This window comes from Ochlerotatus camptorhynchus, unplaced genomic scaffold (assembly GCF_037179485.1).
Source record: "Ochlerotatus camptorhynchus isolate MF236.1 unplaced genomic scaffold, CSIRO-AGI_Acam_v1.1 ptg000165l, whole genome shotgun sequence".
Lineage (NCBI taxonomy): Eukaryota > Metazoa > Arthropoda > Insecta > Diptera > Culicidae > Ochlerotatus > Ochlerotatus camptorhynchus.
Window position 1 is genome coordinate 1,339,923 of NW_027040655.1, and position 18,760 is coordinate 1,358,682.

The 18,760-nt window shown below is 43.1% G+C and overlaps 3 protein-coding genes across 3 annotated transcripts in view; 2 read left to right on the forward strand and 1 right to left on the reverse strand.

Annotated features, from left to right (window-relative positions):
• LOC135701513 (THAP domain-containing protein 1-like) overlaps positions 1-18,760 on the forward strand; it is a 278,412-nt gene that overhangs the window by 220,821 nt on the left and 38,831 nt on the right. The window lies entirely within an intron of this gene.
• Positions 3,342-4,677, reverse strand: LOC135701484 (uncharacterized). Its single transcript, XM_065222290.1, has 3 exons — positions 4,584-4,677; positions 4,363-4,520; positions 3,342-4,307 (listed from the first exon to the last, which is right to left on the reverse strand). Exons 2-3 carry the CDS (start codon positions 4,511-4,513, stop codon positions 3,505-3,507), a joined length of 954 nt encoding a protein of 317 aa, XP_065078362.1. The 5' UTR covers positions 4,514-4,520; positions 4,584-4,677; the 3' UTR covers positions 3,342-3,504.
• Dus3 (Dihydrouridine synthase 3) lies at positions 16,498-18,743 on the forward strand. Its single transcript, XM_065222291.1, has 4 exons — positions 16,498-16,656; positions 16,752-18,266; positions 18,323-18,484; positions 18,545-18,743. The coding sequence occupies exons 1-4, from the start codon at positions 16,625-16,627 to the stop codon at positions 18,612-18,614; spliced, it is 1,779 nt and encodes a 592-aa protein (XP_065078363.1). The 5' UTR covers positions 16,498-16,624; the 3' UTR covers positions 18,615-18,743.

An 18,760-nucleotide genomic window follows, 5' to 3' on the forward strand; every position in this document is an offset into this window, starting at 1 on the left:
TTTACTCGACCATTCGAACATCGGAATGGCCCAAATCTGCGTTGGTCGGTTTGTGGTCTAAACACCGGGCTTGACCACGATTGGATGATTCTAAAAAAAACGATCTTCGGATTAACAACAACCAACCTCCACCTCTCTCAAACAAGGACCAAATTACATAACCGGTCGTGCTATCGAAATGGCAAAGAAAGTTACTTAGAACCTTAAGTTATAATTCCCAAATGATAGAAAAACGTATGCTCTATTGTTTTTATCCGTTTCTATGATTTTATTTATTGAAAAAAACTGATATTTATTCCAAAATCAAATTACTGTTTTTTTAGAAAATACTGCATACGCCCTTATCATAGCTTGAGCGATGAACTTTTTCAGTTTGACGTTTCTAGAAATGAACAGCACTTCGCTGTTGATTCATCCTTCCTCTCGATGCAGAATAGACGAGTGCACGGGTGAACTTTTGTTCATCTACTGAAAAAAATTTGACACAACAGCGGGGCCATGTTTACTAAAAATGAACACATGAATAATGCTCACGTAACATTTGAAAAGGGCCTATCAACTTTTGTAAATAATTTGCTAGGTCCTTTCCACGAGAACCAAAGTACGTCCACGCAAACCAAGAGCACTATCGGAAAGGGGGGAATTTCCCCTACCCGATGGTGATGTTAGTTTGCGTGGGCGTATTCGGTTCGCGCGAAAAAGGCTTAACAAGTTTTGTGTACGAAAGTTGATAGGCCGGTTTCAAATGTTACGTGAGTATTATTCATGTGTTCATTTTTAGTAAACAGGGCCCCGCTGTTGTGTCACTTTTTGTCGAGTGAGTGAACTCAAATCCATCCGTGCACTCGTCTATGAACAACTCGCGTCGTGCGAGTCGACATTCGGAATAGAGTGAGAATTGTCACGCGAGAAGGAAACGAGAATGGTCATCTCGACTCGCGCGAGAAGTGGAATAAACACAAAAGAGTTACAAATTGTTGAGATATTGTCTAAAATCTAACACTGCTTCTTGATTCTAAATTCGTTCTACGAGTTTCAATTCCGTCCTAACGCATTGAAACCCCATTAGATTTTCTTCGTCCTACGGATAAACGTAGAAAAAGGGGATTCGCTAGGAGCGCTTTTTTTGTTTTGAGAACAATGAGCGTAAATATTCATACAATGCGCTCTAACAGGATTTATGTTGTGGCTAATGAACTAACGCATAGGAACAAACCTATTATTGATTTGTGCACGGTGAAATCATTGATATTATTGATCTTTTCTGATCGATAGAACGGAAATGGGCGATTACGACGAAGTAGCGCTCTACCCTATCGACTTCGCACTTTGCTATCAAATTCGTTCGAAGCATTTACCTTTCAGCGGCAGATGACACGATTGTACCTGTATCATAGCGTTCGGTTGAGAAAATGGAAGAGTTGCCAGTCTTCTTGGTTTGTTGTCTTCGCTCAAAGTAAATGCCGGAGTAGAACCAACAATCAATACGAAACTACTTGACTAGCCTATTAGTCCCAAGCAAATCGATTAACGTACCCCATTCTAGTCAAAATTCTAGTACTACAAAATGTTTATTTTGATTTGCTTTGAAAGTTTGACAGATAAAATGAGGGGTTCGTGGATTTGCCTATGTTTCGAGGGGTGCATCGCTTCGCTTGGTACCTCGCTTGGGACCGAAGATAGTACCAGAGCTGAGCCAAAAAGTTGAGCTCGTTTCTTCCGGCCATACCGCGTCAGTATAGGCAACCAAATCGATCACAGGAAAAACTGAATAAAAAATTTCGGAAACTTTTAACCCCTTTAAACGGTGGAGGAAACCAAGCACGGAATCAACTTAAAACAAGTTAAAGTTTACAAGGTCTAATGAACAAATATTTTTGAATAAATGACTCAAACATTTTGTATGAAAAAAATAGGTCCAAATTTTGTTTTTTCTCAAAAAAAAAGTTCTAAAAGTGTTATTATTCTGGGCGTGCATCAATTCCTGACACATCTTGACTGCTGATTGATTCAATATTTTTTTTTAACGCAGAGTTTTGCGTTTGATTAATTGAGTCTGTCGGAATATTGAACAATTGTAGTAAATCTCTTCTTTTTTGAGTACCCTTTTTCAAACTGCTATATTTTTTTAAGAACATGGATAACATGGAGCCAAATGTAGCTTAGTGGTTACCGTTGCTGCTTACTGAGAAGAAGGTTCTCAGGCCCGTTCCCTTTCTTGCAATTTTTCACTACACTTTATTCTAACCCCATTGCTATTATAAATCTGCCAGTAACGTTTACCGAACGTATCCTAAGTTTTTCACTGAGATCCAGCAAAATACGATGTAATTAAATAAATAAATAAATAACAAAGGTGCATCCTATATCTACACCCTAAAATATTTCGGTGTACGGCAGTGTAGCACCGGTGCACCGGTACACCGCGGTGTAGCTACACCGCAAAAACGAAAACGAAACAGTTTGGTGAGATTTGCAGTTGGTGAGTTTTGTTACACGGCGAATGAGAACGACTCAAATTTAAGTTTAGTTCACTCATAATCGCCAAAAGTGCAGGAACTCAGCGATGAGTAAATTTGCCTCATGTTTTCCCAGGTTTTTCCAGGATTTTCCAGGGAAAAATTCCCGAATTTGAGAAAAGTAAAGATTGGATTCACTCAGTCTATTGGGACTACTCCTAGACTGAATAAAATTTTCGTCAATTTCCTCATTTTCCGGCAGATTTTTTAGGTTTTCCACAGGAAACCTTGAGACAAATTTTACTCATCGCTGAGTTCCTGCACTTTTGGCGATTATGAGTGAACTAAACTCAAATTTGAGTCGTTCTCATTCGCCGTGTAGTTTGATATTCCGAGCTGCGATATCACAGCTTGCAAAACCAACCGCAGTTGTTTGCTTGTTGATTTTCGTCTACGAAAATCAAGCGTGATCTTGGGCGTTGGTGAGATTTGATTTTTTGATATTTTCCCAACACTGTATAAGAGGTTGTAAAATTCTTTGCATGTCTCTTAAGTAACCGACCCCAGCAGTTGCAAGGATGTGGCCAGTTCTCGATTGTTGGAGATAGGGCTGGTTCCATCTAAGAGGCCGAGATCAATCCCACATCTCGGTCAATATGGTAACGGACAGAGGTAGCAATACTCTCAAAACAATGGACATCTTTACGAGTTAGAGCAACTTGCTAAAATTATTATTATTAATATTATATATTGTTTACGAAATATTTTTAAATGTTTTATTTGAAAACGGGAATGAGGGTGAATTGGATTCAAATTAGCGTCATAACCCATTGTTAAAAAAAACGTTATTTAAATCATCCTTATATGTATTCAGTTCAATTCAAATAAAAAAATCTTTTCGTTATAACAGAAACTTAGGCAATTCAGTTCAGTCCAATCAATCAAATATGTAGGTGGGTTTTGATTAAGGACAAGATTGGAGGAATCCACAACCGTTGTTTGTGAATTCTATCAACCTTGTCTTTAATATTACTGGATTGTGCGTTTAATCCAACCAGATGCGATTTGAATTGACGGCCGTGGTTCGAATGGCCGGCAAAATTTCCTTCTCAATCACAGTGAGGTAGTCCATCTTGTGCTTTACCAGCTTCATCTTATACTCGCACTGTTGGCCGTGCTCGACGCATCCCTCCGTTCCGATGGTATGACCCTGTCCGCAGAACAAGCATCGCTTGATGTTTTTGTTGTGTTTGATTCGGTTGCAATCCTTCTCACAATGCCTCAACGCTGGCTTGTTTTCTGTACAGGCACCGCAACGTGGTTTGCGCATACAGTTACCCGTACGATGACCGTACCGCAAGCAACGGGTACAGTGAACAGGTTTGCGTTCGTACAGTTCAAATGGAATGGTATCTCCTCTGAAGTTCAAGTTCTCCGGTAGCTTGGTGCCACGGACAGCGATCGTAACTTGTACCTTGCTGTTTTCGAGTCGCTTCTTGCGCCACTGCAACGCCTCGTAGCCAGTGGGTAGGAATTGCTCAACTTCTTTGGACTTGAAGTTGGCTTTGTTGAACACTCCCACGCCAATGGTAGAGACAAAGCTCATGGGAATGAAGGCGCTAAATTCCGGATCCTTGACCATGACAAATTCGTTTGCTTGCTTCATATCGTTGAACATCACAATACCCTTGTTTGGACCGACATGTCGAAGAAAGGGAATCATTTTGTGTTTGAGGGATTTTGTTACGCTGTACTCTTTATTCGCCTCCTCTGAGACGGGCCTGAGAGCTGCGAGCTTGGGTTCAAATTTGGTCATCAATGCTCTGTTGGAGTATTTAGTTTTAAAATCTGGAAATACGTAAGGTTTTTACTCGACTTGAAGCAACATTTTTTGAGAACTTACCCCACTGGACAATGACGCCGTAAAGCGGAAGTCCTTCGTTTGTCGCGTCATACATGTACACCTTCTTCGGAACATCTTTCGCGGCTGCATCCTTCCGGTTTTTTGTTCCCTTTTTTCCTTTCGGTGCTGGTGCTGGCACTGTCGTCTCCATTGTGTATCTGTATGTTGGGGATTGAACGGATATTATTAATTTGTAGGAAACGATTGACAAAATTATTAACCTTGTGTAACTTCGGTAACTTCAGACTCAAAGAATTCCGCTGACTACATACGATGCAAATAAAATAAAATGGACTGATAAAATCCGTGATGAAACGAATGAAACATGAAAATACCAAAACAAAATTAAATTTTTGTTTATTTTCTGACGGTTAGATCAGTTTCGTGCTTTTTTTTATTCGGACACGAAACAAACATGCCAGAAGGTACACGCTTAGATGCACATACGTTAAAGTCGGTAAAGAAAAATTACCGATAATCGAAGAAAGTGCACATACCTTAATTATCGGTAATCATGGATTACTAATAATTAATGTTCAAAATTACCTAATTTATAATACACCCTAAGATGTACACACCTTAAAGTCGGTAAAGAATACCTAGATATAGGTAAAAATAACCGATGATTTAAGAAAGTGCAAATACCCTCGCACATACCTAAATTATCGGTAATCATGGATTACCAATAATTAACGTTGAAAATTACCTAATTTTGTAGTAAAAGATACCGATATTTTTTACCGATAATTTTAGGTAATCGTATACTATAGCTATCACACTTAATCTAGCTCGGTAAAATCTCCAACAGCCGATTACCTCGGCATTTATTTTTGCTGATATCTCTGCAAAATATCTGTTTGTTAGCTGATATCTCAGCAAAAAGTTATTTGTTAGCTGAGTCTCGGCAATTGTTTTACTGGATCTCAGCAAAAAAAATTGCAGAACTGCTCGGCTGTTGGAATCTCGGCGAAAAATTTTAAGTGTGATAGCTAAGAGTGTACATACTTAAAAAATTTCGCCGAGATTCCAACAGCCGAGTAGTTCTGCAATTTATTTTGCTGAGATTCAGTAAAACAATTGCCGAGACTCAGCTAACAAATAACTATTTGCTGAGATATCAGCTAACAAACAGATATTTTGAAGAGATATCAGCAAAAGTAAATGCCGAAGTAATCGGCTGTTGGAGATTTTACCGAGCTAGATTAAGTGTGATAGAGTCTGTGTATAAGCGTCACGTCAAGAAAAAATAGAAAAACTCGCTAGCATCACGGTTTTCGAAAGATTCCCTTTTCTTTCACTTGGCAGCAGAGGACTTCTGCATCAACTTCAAATGACTTCTAGCGAGTAAGCCAGCAAGCAGTAATTTTGTCGAATTATCTTAACAACAAATATTACATCTCTCGTCTTCACTTTATTTTTGCAAAAGGTTGCCACGCACTTCCTTTTTTTATTGTGCTAGGTTGTGTTTCGTATTCAAGTCACTAGGTTGTGTTTCGTATTCATTGAAAACTCCAACAGTTGGCGGGACAACAGCTCACTTTAATATATCTCAGAAGACGTTTATTTTGCTGTACTGGGCCCGCTGTCACGGTATAACTAAAGAGCCTAAATTTATAAAGAGGCGACATGTCAACATTGGAATAATCGATTGTCTGTCAAAGTCATAGGAAAAGTCATTCCAATCGAGTAGAAGTCCTGTCAAATGGATAAGATGTCGTCTCTTTATAAATTCAGGCTCTTTAGGTATAACATGTTGCCTACGTTCCTGCCACTGGGCTGGAGAATATACACTAACGATATCATAGATGGTACGACCATCCAACATAAAGTTGGGATGATATCCCGAATTGGTGGTTAGGCACTTCTTATGGTTATTTTTTTATGCCGGGTAGCGGTTCGTGCTGGGGCTCTCACGTAGAAGGACTGGGTTTAATTCTTCAAACAGTACCAATACTGCTACTAATGCTTGATAAATCAATACACTTCATACCTGCCTTTAGAAATAACTTTCATAAAGACCTGACTTTTAGAATTAACATTCATAAAAGCGCCGACAAAAAACTTTTTTTATTTATTTTCTAAAAGGTCCGTTCAAGTTCCGCCAGAAGCTGCTTAGAATCATAGAGGTAACTCTAAGACTAGTAGGTCCCAAAGAAACGTGCTCAACTTTTTGGCTCAGCTCTGGTCAGGCATGGAAAATCATTTGCATTCATTTCGTGCATTGATTTACATTCATTTGTCCCTAACTTTTTTCATCAACAGCATTCCGCAAAATAATGCACAGAGCTTTTGTAGGTTTCGTTATTAACTATAACTTGCCCATAACTCAAATCTGTATATCTTATGCATCACGAACCAGAGCGAACAGAAGCCACTACTGTTTTTCAGTGAATGTATTTTACATAAACTGAAAAACAGTAGCAAGTTCTACTCGCTCTAGTTCGTGATGCATAAGATATACAGATTTGAGTTATGGGCAAGTTATAGTTAATAACGAAACCTACAAAAGCTCTGTGCATTATTTTGCGGAATGCTGTTGATGAAAAAAGTTAGAGGCAAATGAATGTAAATGAATGCATGAAATGAATGTAAATGATTTTCCATGCCTGGCTCTGGTACTGTCTTCGGTCCCAAACAAATCGATGCAGCCCTCGAAACATCGGAAAATCAACAAACCCCTCATTGTATCTTTCAACCTTTCATAGCAAATCAAAACAAACAATTGAGAGAGCCAATTTAAAATCGATAGTTTCGTATTGATTGTTGTTAGAATGCTCTTCAATTATGGTACCGGTACTTTCAAGTTAAGCGGCACTGGTGGTGTAGTGGTAGGCGTGATAACTTCTCACCCCAGTAGGCCTGAGTTCAATCCCAGTCGGCGCCGCTGGGATGTTCTGAGGCATAACATTTCTGATCACGCCTTCCTTCGTAAGGGAAGTAAAGCCGTTGGTCCCCGGTTCATGAGTTGATGGGTCGATAGGTACGGTTCAGGTGTGGGAGCTGCCTCCCTGGCGTCGGTAGCATTGGTGCTCAGCACGGGAACAAAAAAAAGACGGAAAACAAATCAACGAAAAAAAAACTTTCAAGTTCTTATAACGACTTAATAATGAGGTTGCTTAGAATTCTATGAGGAATTCTATAGACCACCTTCAACCAAGCTGCTTAAGCCACAAATAGTCTTTTATCAGAACTTTTGGTTATTTGGGAAGTTTAAAAGGGCGATTCCTAAAGGACTTCCTTTGTATGAGAATGGCTCTTATAAAACAAGTCCACACTTAAAATGTTTGCCCGAGATTCCAACAGCCGAGTAATTCTGCAATTTATTTTGCTGAGATTCAGTAAAACAATTGCCGAGACTCAGCTAACAAAAAATATTTTGCTGAGATATCAGCTAACAAACAGGTATTTTGCAGAGATATCAGCAAAAGTAAATGCCGAGTTAATCTGCTGTTGGAGATTTTACCGAGCTAGATTAAGTGTGATACTATACACACTGTGCCGTCCTCTGTTCGAATGAAACCTCAGACCATTCAAATCGAAATCGCCTTTTCGAATGATAGCTGCAACCCTAATAAATTTGTTAAGGTTATTTTCCTTAACGACGTGTTTGGGGTATCATCCAAACCATTTGTGGAAAAGTTCGGCTATTTGGGTTATTGTTCGTTTATGGTATTTTTGACGTAGGACTACGTCTTTGATTTCTATATGGGGGTACACTTTGTGTAAACTGAAAATGAAACATGTAACAAATTAGGAAAGATTTTAAACGTTAATAACTTAGCTGCCCCTGGTCCAATTTCAATAATTTTATCACCAATCGATCAGAAATATGACTACGCATCGATAACAATGCTTCCGAATGTTGATTTTCAACAAAAAACTATTGAAAAACTGGTAAATGTCCAGCATTGTCCAAAAGCGTCGAATTAACTAATTTAACTGCTGCTTCCCCAGCACAGTCGTCAGAGAGTAGTAGGTAAGTAGACGAAACAAGTCGAAGTTGTTAGGCGATACAACGGTGCACCCCTCTATCATTCACCGTTTCTAGCGCGAGATCGCGCACTACTAAATGCTACCTTGTTTTTCATACTCTTTGAACTATATTAATGTCAATAAACGATTCGCAACGACGCCGCGTGCTTTTTAATCGTCTCCGATTGTTCCGTGTTTTTCTTGCTGCTTTATTCCTCCGAACGACGTGATTCCGCTTTGTAACCTGCCTCTGGTCTCACAGGTTATGGGCCCAGGTGGAAGTTCCGAGGAAAAAGTGTTTTTTCGGTCGATTTTCCCGGTGCAAAATTTGTGCGTGATTTGACTCGTCTTGGGCGAGTGCATTCGCGGTGCATTAGTGTGCGTGTGGTTTGCCGGACCGAAAAAGAGTGTCTCGTGTGTGAGATGGAAGCGTTGAGCAAATTCTCCAAACTGAACAACCAAAACTGGCAGTCATGGAAGTTTAGAATGGAGATGCTCCTGATCCGCGAAGAGCTTTGGTATGTCGTCGATGAGCCAAAACCGGAGCCCGAGACGCCTCAGTGGTCAAAGGATGACAAAAAGGCAAGGGGCTATGTATAGAGGACAGTCAGTATAGCCTCGTGAAGGGTGCGGATAACGCGAAAGATTTTTGGAAAGCGCTTCGTGATTATCATGAGAAGGTGACAGTCACCTCTCGAGTGAGTCTTCTCCGGAAGCTGTGTAATTTGAACCTTCTGGAAGGCGGAGACATGGAAGCCCACTTGTTCGAGGTTGAGGAACTTTTCAGTCGGCTGGAGAACGCCGATTTGAAGCTGGAACAACCGATGAAAATTGCGATGATGCTTCGCAGTTTGCCCGATTCCTACGGTGGGCTCGTTACAGCGTTAGAGAGCCGCTCTGACGAAGATTTGACGACTGAGCTTTTCAAATCGAAGCTTCTCGACGAACACGAAAGGTGGAAAGAGCGAGGTGGTGGATCCTCGGATGTGCGCGTGATGAAAAGTGATGCGAAAGATTCGTATAGTGTCGCGGAAAAGGTGTGCTTCTTTTGCAAAAAGAAAGGCCACCTGCGGCGCAACTGTCGGTTGCTGCAAGCGAAGAAAGAGCCAAAAGAAAAGGAGAAGAGCCAGCATAAGGCGAAGAAAGTCACCGCGGAGTGTAACAGTGCTATGTTGTTCATGGCTGGCCAGAAGCAAACGTGTGATTGGGTCATTGACAGTGGTGCGACCGCTCACATGAGCAACGATCGAAAGTGGTTTAGTTCGCTTGACGAAACTGTCACTCCGGACGTGGAGCTGGCCAACGGTAGCACCGTGAAGGCTGCGGGGAGCGGCAAAGTGATTGTGTATGGTGTTGATGGCTCTGGAGGCACAGCGGAAATTACTCTCGGTGAGGTGTTGTTTGTACCATCATTGAGCAGCAGCTTGGTATCCGTGCCGAAGCTTACCACGAAAGGATTGAAAGTGATTTTCGTGAAGAACGAATGTGACATTTGTGACGATTCTGGAAAAGTGGTTGCCAGGGGTGATCTTCGTGGATGTATGTATCATCTGAAAGTGTCCGAAGTGGTGAAAAGTGCGAATAATGCTCGGCATAATGAGCTGTGCCAGCATCAATGGCACCGAAGGTTTGGGCACCGTGACCCCACGGTAATGCAGAGAATGTGCAAACAGAATCTTGCTGATGGTGTTAAGGTAAAGGACTGTGGAATCCGCCTCACGTGCGAGGTATGTCTTGAGGGTAAGTTGCCTCGAACGGCCATTCCGAAGACGGCCGAAAGAAAGTCAAAGAAGGTCCTTGATCTGGTACACACGGACTTGTGTGGCCCAACACGCACCGCAACACCGAGTGGAAAGCGTTTCTTGATGACGGTAATCGACGATTACAGTCGGTACACCGTCGTGTACCTGCTGAGCAAGAAGTCTGAGGCAGCCGACCGACTGATGGAATACGTCAGGTATGTAGAAAACTTGTTTGGCAGTAAGCCACGAATTGTACGTTCAGATGGTGGGGGCGAGTACGCCAATGAGCGATTGCAGAAATTTTTCGCTGCTGAGGGGATAAAGGCACAATTTACAACGGCCTACACACCCCAACAGAATGGCATCGCCGAGCGGCGCAACAGGTACTTGCAAGAGATGGCCACAGCGATGCTTCTCGATGCGAAGCTGGACCATCAGTTCTGGGGTGAAGCGGTGCGAACAGCAGCCTACCTGCAGAACAGGCTGCCATCGAAGTCGATCGATGCTACTCCATTCGAGAAGTGGTATGGAAGAAAACCCAAGTTGGATCACTTGCGGGTATACGGCAGCAGTGCGTGGGTTCACATCCCGTCAGTAAAACGTGGAAAGTTCGACAGTAAAGCCCAGAAGCTGGTGTTCATCGGCTATTCGGACCAACACAAGGCCTATCGGTTCGTGGATTTGGCAACTCAGAAGGTCACCATTAGCCGTGACGCACGGTTTCTAGAGTTGAACGAAGTGGATGTTCGAGCTGGCGGAGAAGAAGGCGTGGAAGAACAGGACGGTATTCCGTTCACATCGGCACGGCAACTGGAAGGGAACGAGCAACCGGACGCTGACCCTGTACCAGGCGAAGAGTGCGAAGAGTCCAATGACGAAGAATTTGGTGAGTGTGAAGAATACCCGGAAGATGAGCCAGAGGCGGCAGAAGATCCCCTGGAAATCAAAAGTGAACCTATGAGTGACAATGACAATGACAGTTTGATGAGTGACGATGATGATCAGAATCAAGTGAGTGAGACGAGCGGAAAGCGTAAGAATCGAGGAAAAATGCACGACCGGTACTCTGATTTTGTTGTTGGTGCAGCCACGCAAATGGTGAAAGAGCCGGTGTCCTACGACGAAGCAGTCAGGTGTGTGGAACGTGATTCCTGGAAGCAGGCGATGGATGACCAAATCCGGTCGCATGAGCGTAATGGTACCTGGGAACTTACGGATCTGCCAGCGGGACGGAAGGTCGTAGGAAGCCGCTGGGTGTTTAAGGTCAAGCAAAATGAAGCAGGACAGCTGACACGTTTCAAGGCTCGTGTGGTGGCCCAAAGTCACGTGCAGAAGTTCGGCGTCGATTATGACGAGATCTTTGCGCCCGTTACTCGTCATTCGACATTACGTACCTTACTGGTGATTGCTAGACGAGAGGCTGGTTTTGAAACACCTTGACATCAAAACAGCTTATCTATACGGCGACATTGAGGAAGAAGTTTATATGCGGCAGCCGCCTGGCTACGCTGTGCGAGGACAAGAGAGGAAGGTATGCCGTTTGCGCAGAAGCATTTACGGACTTAAGCAGTCAGCGCGCTGCTGGAACAAGAAGTTGACTAGTGTGCTGAATGCAATAGGCTTCTGTGCTAGTTCCACCGACCCCTGCTTGTTCGTCGCAACCCGGAATGGAAGAAAGGTGTATATCCTCGTATACGTGGACGATTTGTTGATCGGATGCGCAGTTGAGGAGGAGATTACACGGGTGTACGAAGAGCTGAAGCGCCACTTCGAGGTGAACTGGCTAGGTGATCCGAAGTTCTTTTTGGGATTGGAGATTCGCAGAGATGCAGATGGAGTGTTCAGCTTGGGAGTACAGCAGTACATTCAGAAGTTGATTCGAAGTCTAGGACTTGAGAATGCGAAATCTGCGCGAACTCCAATGGATACCGGTTTCCTGAAGCTGGAGGAGAAAGGTGAAGAATTCACCAACAATACGAAATATCGTAGCGTTGTAGGAGCTCTCATGTACATCGCTACCTGTGCTCGACCCGATATCGCGACAAGTACTTCTATATTGGGACGAAGCTTCGAAACCCCGAAGGAAGGCGACTGGACTGCGGCCAAGCGCGTTGTCCGCTACTTAAAAGGGACAGCGGACTGACGTTTACGACTTGGGGGGGAGGCGGCTTGCAAGTTGGAAGTGTTTTCCGACTCCGACTGGGCCGGTGATCCAAGGACCAGGAAGTCCATGACTGGATACGTGTTGTTCTTTGGAGGAGGAGCTGTGACATGGACGAGCCGACGACAAGACTGTGTTAGCCTATCATCGATGGAGGCTGAGTACGTCGCCCTTGGCGAGGCGTGCCAAGAGGTGGTGTGGACAAGGCGGCTACTCCAGGATTTAGGCGAAAAGCAGACAGACCCTACCTTGGTGTACGAAGACAATCAAGGGTGTTTGGGCTTTGTGCAGTCAGAGAGAATTAGTAAGAGGTCTAAACACATCGAGACTAAACAGCCCAACAAACATTGAATGCTGAATAAGAGCTTATTGAGGCAAAAATAAGCTTCTTCAGCTAAAAAATGGCCTTTTCATCTGTTAATCAACTTAAATTGTTTGTTGGGAGTGCTTCATCCGTGACTTGGTTGAGCGTGGTGTGGTAAACCTGAAGTACTGCCCCACTGAATTGATGAAGGCAGATATCCTCACGAAGCCGCTTGGGGCGGTGAAGCACAACCGCTTTGCTGAGATGATCGGACTGGCGACTGACCGAGGGCATTACGTTGAGGAGGAGTGTTAGGCGATACAACGGTGCACCCCTCTATCATTCACCGTTTCTAGCGCGAGATCGCGCACTACTAAATGCTACCTTGTTTTTCATACTCTTTGAACTATATTAATGTCAATAAACGATTCGCAACGACGCCGCGTGCTTTTTAATCGTCTCCGATTGTTCCGTGTTTTTCTTGCTGCTTTATTTCTCCGAACGACGTGATTCCGCTTTGTAACCTGCCTCTGGTCTCACAGAAGTGGCATTCGCCTCCGATCCTCGGGCGCGTGCGAATAGGATGGAATTGCGTGATATTTTGCACACTCATCGCCATGTTCAGAACCAAACGCAAATTCTTCGAGATAACCACCATCCGTCGTCTGGCTCGCCGTGGCGGTGTCTGACGTATCTCCGGTCTGATTTAAGAAGTGTGATGAAGGTGTTCCTGAAAAATGAGATCCGTGATGCTATCACCTACATTAAACACGCCAAGCGTAAGCGGCCATGGATGTCATCTACGTTTTTAAGTGACAGAGACGCACTCTGTTTGATTTCAGAGGTTAAATCATCACCAACTTTGGCAACAAAACGGCTCTTTTCAGGGCCACCATGCTTATTACAGTAAAGAGTAGGAATAGAATTCATCTGCCTGTTTGTCCATATTCAGAACCAACGATCACACAAAATGCTCATGTAATCAAACTGGAAGCAGGAGTACAAATTATTTTGATCAACCTTGATCAACTTTGAATCGCGACGGCCGGATATTTTCGATGGAAGAAGCAACAATCTAGCATCTAATTCGAAAACATTTGTGAAGCCGAGTTATTTACGAAAGAGAGTGTCGATGAAGAGAATCGATCAATGTAGATAGGACCTATTGAAAAGTGACGCGAGATTTGTTTTCCGTACTGAGCTCCAATGCTACCGACACCAGGGAGGCAGCTCACACACCTGGACCCTACATATCGACCCATCAACTCATGAACAGGGACGGCTTTACTTCCCGAAGGAAGGTGAGATCAGATATGTTATGCCTCAGAACATGCAGAACATGCAGAACATGGCACCGACTGAGATTGGACCCAGGCCTGCTGGGGTGAGAGTTTATCACGCTACCCACCGGCGCCGATATATTTCAAGGTGATATCACGGCGAATGAAATCGACCCAAATTTGAGTTTAGTTAACTCAGAAATAAGAAATAAAGTGCAGGAACTCAGCGATGAGTAAATTTGCCTCATGTTTTCCCAGGTTTTTCCAGGATGTTCCAGGGAAAAATTCCCGAATTTGAGAAAAGTAAAGATTGGATTCACTTAGTATATTGGTTTTAATCCGAGACTGAATACAATTTTCGTCAATTTCCTCATTTTCTGGCAGATTTTTTAGGTTTTCCACGGGAAACCATGAGACAAATTTACTCATCGCTGAGTTCCTGCACTTTTGGCGATTATGAGTGAACTAAACTCAAATTTGGGTCATTCTCATGCGCCGTGTACGCAAAAGGAAAAAAGTCAGTGTCGCTACTTGATAGCAAGCTACTCATAATGGGTGGAGTCTTTGTAGCTTTTATACCACTTGATTGCACATCATTCTGCTATAAAAGAGCGCTGCTGTATGGCACTAGCTCATTTTCGCTTCGGACGGCGTGGTGAACAGCAATAGCAGCAGTAGGAAGGTGGTGGCTAGTCCACTCCTTCACACCTAACAAGCAACAATTGTTGTGGCAAAGGAGGAAAAGGTCTGGTAAAGGAGGCGCCAAGCGTCATCGCAAAGTTCTTCGAGATAACCGCCATCGGTCGTCTGGCTCGCCGTGGTGGTGTTAAACGTATCTCCGCTCTGATCTACGAGGTGTGCTGAAGGTGTTCCTGGAAAATGAGGTCCGTGATGCTGTCACGTACACTAAACACGCCAAGCGTAAGTGGCCATGGATGTCCTCTTCAATAAAATGGCCCTTTTCAGGGCCATCAAGCTTACATCAGTAAAGAGTTGGTATAGAATTTATCTGTGCCTGTTTGTCCATATTCAGAACCACAAGCCACCAACGACCACACAAAATGCTCTCCAGAGTTGTAATCTTGTAACCAAACTTGGAAGCAGGGGTGCAAGTGATTTTGATAGATTCTCTTAATCAACTTTCTCTTTGAAAAAAATTACTACAAATTTGGTACGTCTACAATTCAAAAACGGAAAGAGTTGAGATAATAGATAATTGATCAAAAAAATAATAGATAATTGATCAAATCAATCTTCACATTTATTCCGTCCACTAGCGGTCCTACGTCAAGCTTCCGTTCGTGCCCCTAGGCACAGACCCTTCTACTTTTTTATTAGGGAAGCGGATGACGGTTGTTTAGAAATCTGATGATTTTCCACTTGAATAGGGTGAACATTGTTATGAAAAGGGATAGGGCCTTCAGTTGGAATGCGTCATGCTCTCTGCAAAATGGTAGTCATTTTAATTTGAAATTAATTTGGTATTGACGCAGCCCCTTAACGCAAATCATTCAAAACGACGATGTAAATAATTCTATCGAACGTCATTTGTTCCTTTGAACAGACAAACGAGGTGGAAGCATAGTCATCGCTATCAGAGGTGGTCCGAGGATTGGTAAAGCGTAGAAACCGTAAATTTTCTATTTCGTGGTGGAGGAAGTTTCCTCTACCAACCAACGAGGAATTTGTGTATCCATGATGAATGGCTGTTCATGGCTATTAAATATGGAAATGGAAACAATCGAATTAATAATCTAATCTAAAGCATTTGCAAGTCAAGCTATCCTTAAATTGTTGTTCTCTGAGCCCTGTATGTTTTACAGCCAATTTTCAAATAAATATCATCCTTTATTTGGAGGACATCAGTCATATGGATGCTCATCAGTTGATGACGAATTCAACCCTCGATTGAACCATAAGGAAATCATCCGAAATCCGAATGCATATTGTTAAAGGGCTCATCAGTTGAAGTATTGCGGATGTTTTCGTTAAGTGCAGAGGACGGTGGTTTGCTCGGTGGTTTGGTATGTACACGGTCAAACATACCAACTAAGCGACTGAGATTAATTGACTCAGAGAATTTTCTTTCCATAAGAAATTTACTCCAGATCGAGCTCCAGATTTGAAAAAAAAACAAAACTGCAGTTAGGGGCTGTTTCCCCTACTCACAAGCTATGAGTAACGGCAGTAAATTTCGTATGGAAAAAAAATTCTCTGAGTCAATTAATCTCAGTCGCTGAGTTCGTATGATTGGCCGTGTACCCCTGAACTTTGATGAACAGTTGAAAAGAACTTTGCTGGCAACATTGTTACGTTTAGATTTCTTTCGCGAGGGCGCGGAGATTATTAAACGATTTGATAGAAATATTTCACAAACGTCAAAACCACGTTTGGGTTGTTTAGGCTGTGAACCATTTGCCGAGTTAAATTTAACTCGTGGTTAAAAGTGACATTTCGAAAGTTATTTCTTATGTTCGAAAATCCCCGTGCTATCGATCGACCGGTTTTCGAGCCACGGTCGTCAAAATTTAACTTCTTGTCTGTCAGAAGTAACCACGCTCGGATAGCAGGGTTAATCGATAACTTTTCATCTGTCAAATTTTAACCAAAAGTTAAAATAATCCACCAAATGGTTCAGAGCCTTACTTGGTTTACTTTTGGTTCTCGTCTCGTCACAAATCTCAAAGCCGGTCTTTCTCACTCAACTGCTCAGCCAGATCCTGGCTAAGATCTCGGTTATCTTCAACGAAACAACTTTGGTTCCGGTCCACTGCGGAAAGTTCTTCTCTTAACAGGCGTTGTAATGGATGACACAGTGTGCTACATAAAAGCGGAGTAAGTCGATACAAAACCAACCAAATGAATCTTGTTGCATGCGTTGTGACAATTTAATACTATGTTTTACAAAACATCTAATCACCTTATTCTAGATACCTGGTGCCACGCCTACCGGAGGAGAAAAAGACAGAAGACCCCCAAACGGCTCCGGTTTCTGCGACGATAGAAGACCACCAACCGGCTCCGGTTTCTGCGACGACAGAAGGCACGGGCGAACCTCCATTGAAAAAGGGTCGTTTCGACAAGAAGAAGAAAAACCGAGGCCAGAACAAAAATCGGGATCTGCCGTTTAAAGAGCAGGACGATGCCCGCCTCTGTAAGACCCTTCTGGATGGTAAATCTTCTAACGAAAAATGCGTAAACTCCCGCTGTCGGTTCTCGCATGATCTGGAGCGATTCATTCAGTTGAAACCGAAAGACATTGGCGAAAGTTGCTACATCTACTCGTTGAAGGGATACTGCAATTTCGGAGTTACGTGCAGATTTGCCGGTGCCCATCTAGATGAGGAGTTGAATAACAAAATCGGCGATGGAGTTAAGCGAGGGAACCATAATTTGGTCAGCATGTGCTTGAGCTTCGACCTGCAGAATCAGCTGCGTAAGAAAAGCTATGATTATAGTAAGAGTAACAAGATCATATCGAAATTCGAGAGGCTGCAGAAAGAAGCCAAGGAGGAAGTGGAAGAGCTGAGCGGTGACACACCGAAGGCAAAACGCATCGGGTCCTGTACGGACGAGGATGTTATAAAGGTGCGAAGTGAAGAACGGAAGAAGATTAACTTTAAGGATAAGCTCTATCTAAGTCCACTGACCACTGTTGGCAATCTTCCGTTCAGACGGATCTGCAAGGAGTACGGTGTTGATATTACTTGCGGTGAAATGGCCTGTTCAGTACCTATTATCAACGGTATGATGCAGGAATGGGCACTGACGAAACGACATCCGTCGGAAGATTTGTTCGGAGTGCAGATTTGTGGCCACAATCAGAAATTGGTATCGTACGCAGCTCAAGTTGTAGCCGAACATGCCGAGGTGGACTTTATCGATCTGAACCTTGGCTGTCCGATTGATTTGATTTTTAACCAAGGAGGAGGAAGTGCACTGCTCCGACGGAAGAATATCTTAGAAGTAATGATTCAGAGTTGTTCTAGAATACTGGCAGATTACGATAAGGAATTTACCGTGAAGACCAGAATGGGAATTTACTCTAACAAATATGTGGCGCACGAGCTAATTCCGCAGTTTGAAGAATGGGGTGCAAGTCTGGTAACCGTTCACGGCCGGACCAAAGAGCAACGGTACACTAAGAAAGCAGACTGGGCTTACATTCAGCAGTGTGCAGAGCAAGCTAAGACCATTCCCATATTCGGCAATGGAGATATTTTCAACTATCAAGATTATCTGGATGCGAAAGAACGAGCCCCTAAACTGTCCGGTGTGATGATCGGAAGGGGAGCATTGATCAAGCCTTGGCTGTTCCAGGAAATAAAAGAGCAAAAGGCGCTCGATCCGTCCAGCAGTGAGCGCATGGAGATGTTGAAACGTTACGTAAACTATGGTCTGGAACACTGGGGTAGCGATACCAAAGGCGTTGAAAATACTAGGAGGTATGTCTGGGCTACTCGAGAGGTTTCTGAATATTACTTAATAATATTTTCTACAGATTTTTCCTGGAATGGCAATCGTTCCTATATCGATATGTTCCCTACGGTCTACTGGAGAAGCCACCGCAACAGATAAATCAACGACCTCAAACCTTCCGCGGCCGTGACGATCTGGAAACACTAATGGCCTCCCCCAACTGTGCGGATTGGGTCAAACTGAGGTAGGAACTTTAGAAAAGACTGTAACTGCGATGTATTGAATTGAACGCATATCTTTTTAGTGAAATGCTACTTGGCCCAGTACCGGATGGTTTCAACTTTGTACCCAAACATAAGGCAAATTCCTACTGAAGACCATGTTCCTACGTTGCAGGTAGGTAGAAGAGAGGCGTTGTAAATTATGCATTACTTGGTGTAACTTTAAAACTTGAAATCAAACATGCGGTTGACTGAATAATAAGCCATGCAACGGTAGAAGATTTACTCTGGTCCGAACT

Excerpts from the sequence above, each read along its gene's own strand:
- LOC135701484 (XM_065222290.1), bottom strand. The coding sequence starts at position 4,513 with ATGGAGACGACAGTGCCAGCACCAGCACCGAAAGGAAAAAAGGGAACA. Across the intron at positions 4,308-4,362 it reads CGGCGTCATTGTCCAGTGGG|ATTTTAAAACTAAATACTCC; the intron begins GTAAGTTCTCAA and ends ACGTATTTCCAG.
- Dus3 (XM_065222291.1), top strand. The coding sequence starts at position 16,625 with ATGGATGACACAGTGTGCTACATAAAAGCGGA. Across the intron at positions 16,657-16,751 it reads GTGTGCTACATAAAAGCGGA|ATACCTGGTGCCACGCCTAC; the intron begins GTAAGTCGATAC and ends ACCTTATTCTAG. Across the intron at positions 18,267-18,322 it reads GGCGTTGAAAATACTAGGAG|ATTTTTCCTGGAATGGCAAT; the intron begins GTATGTCTGGGC and ends TATTTTCTACAG.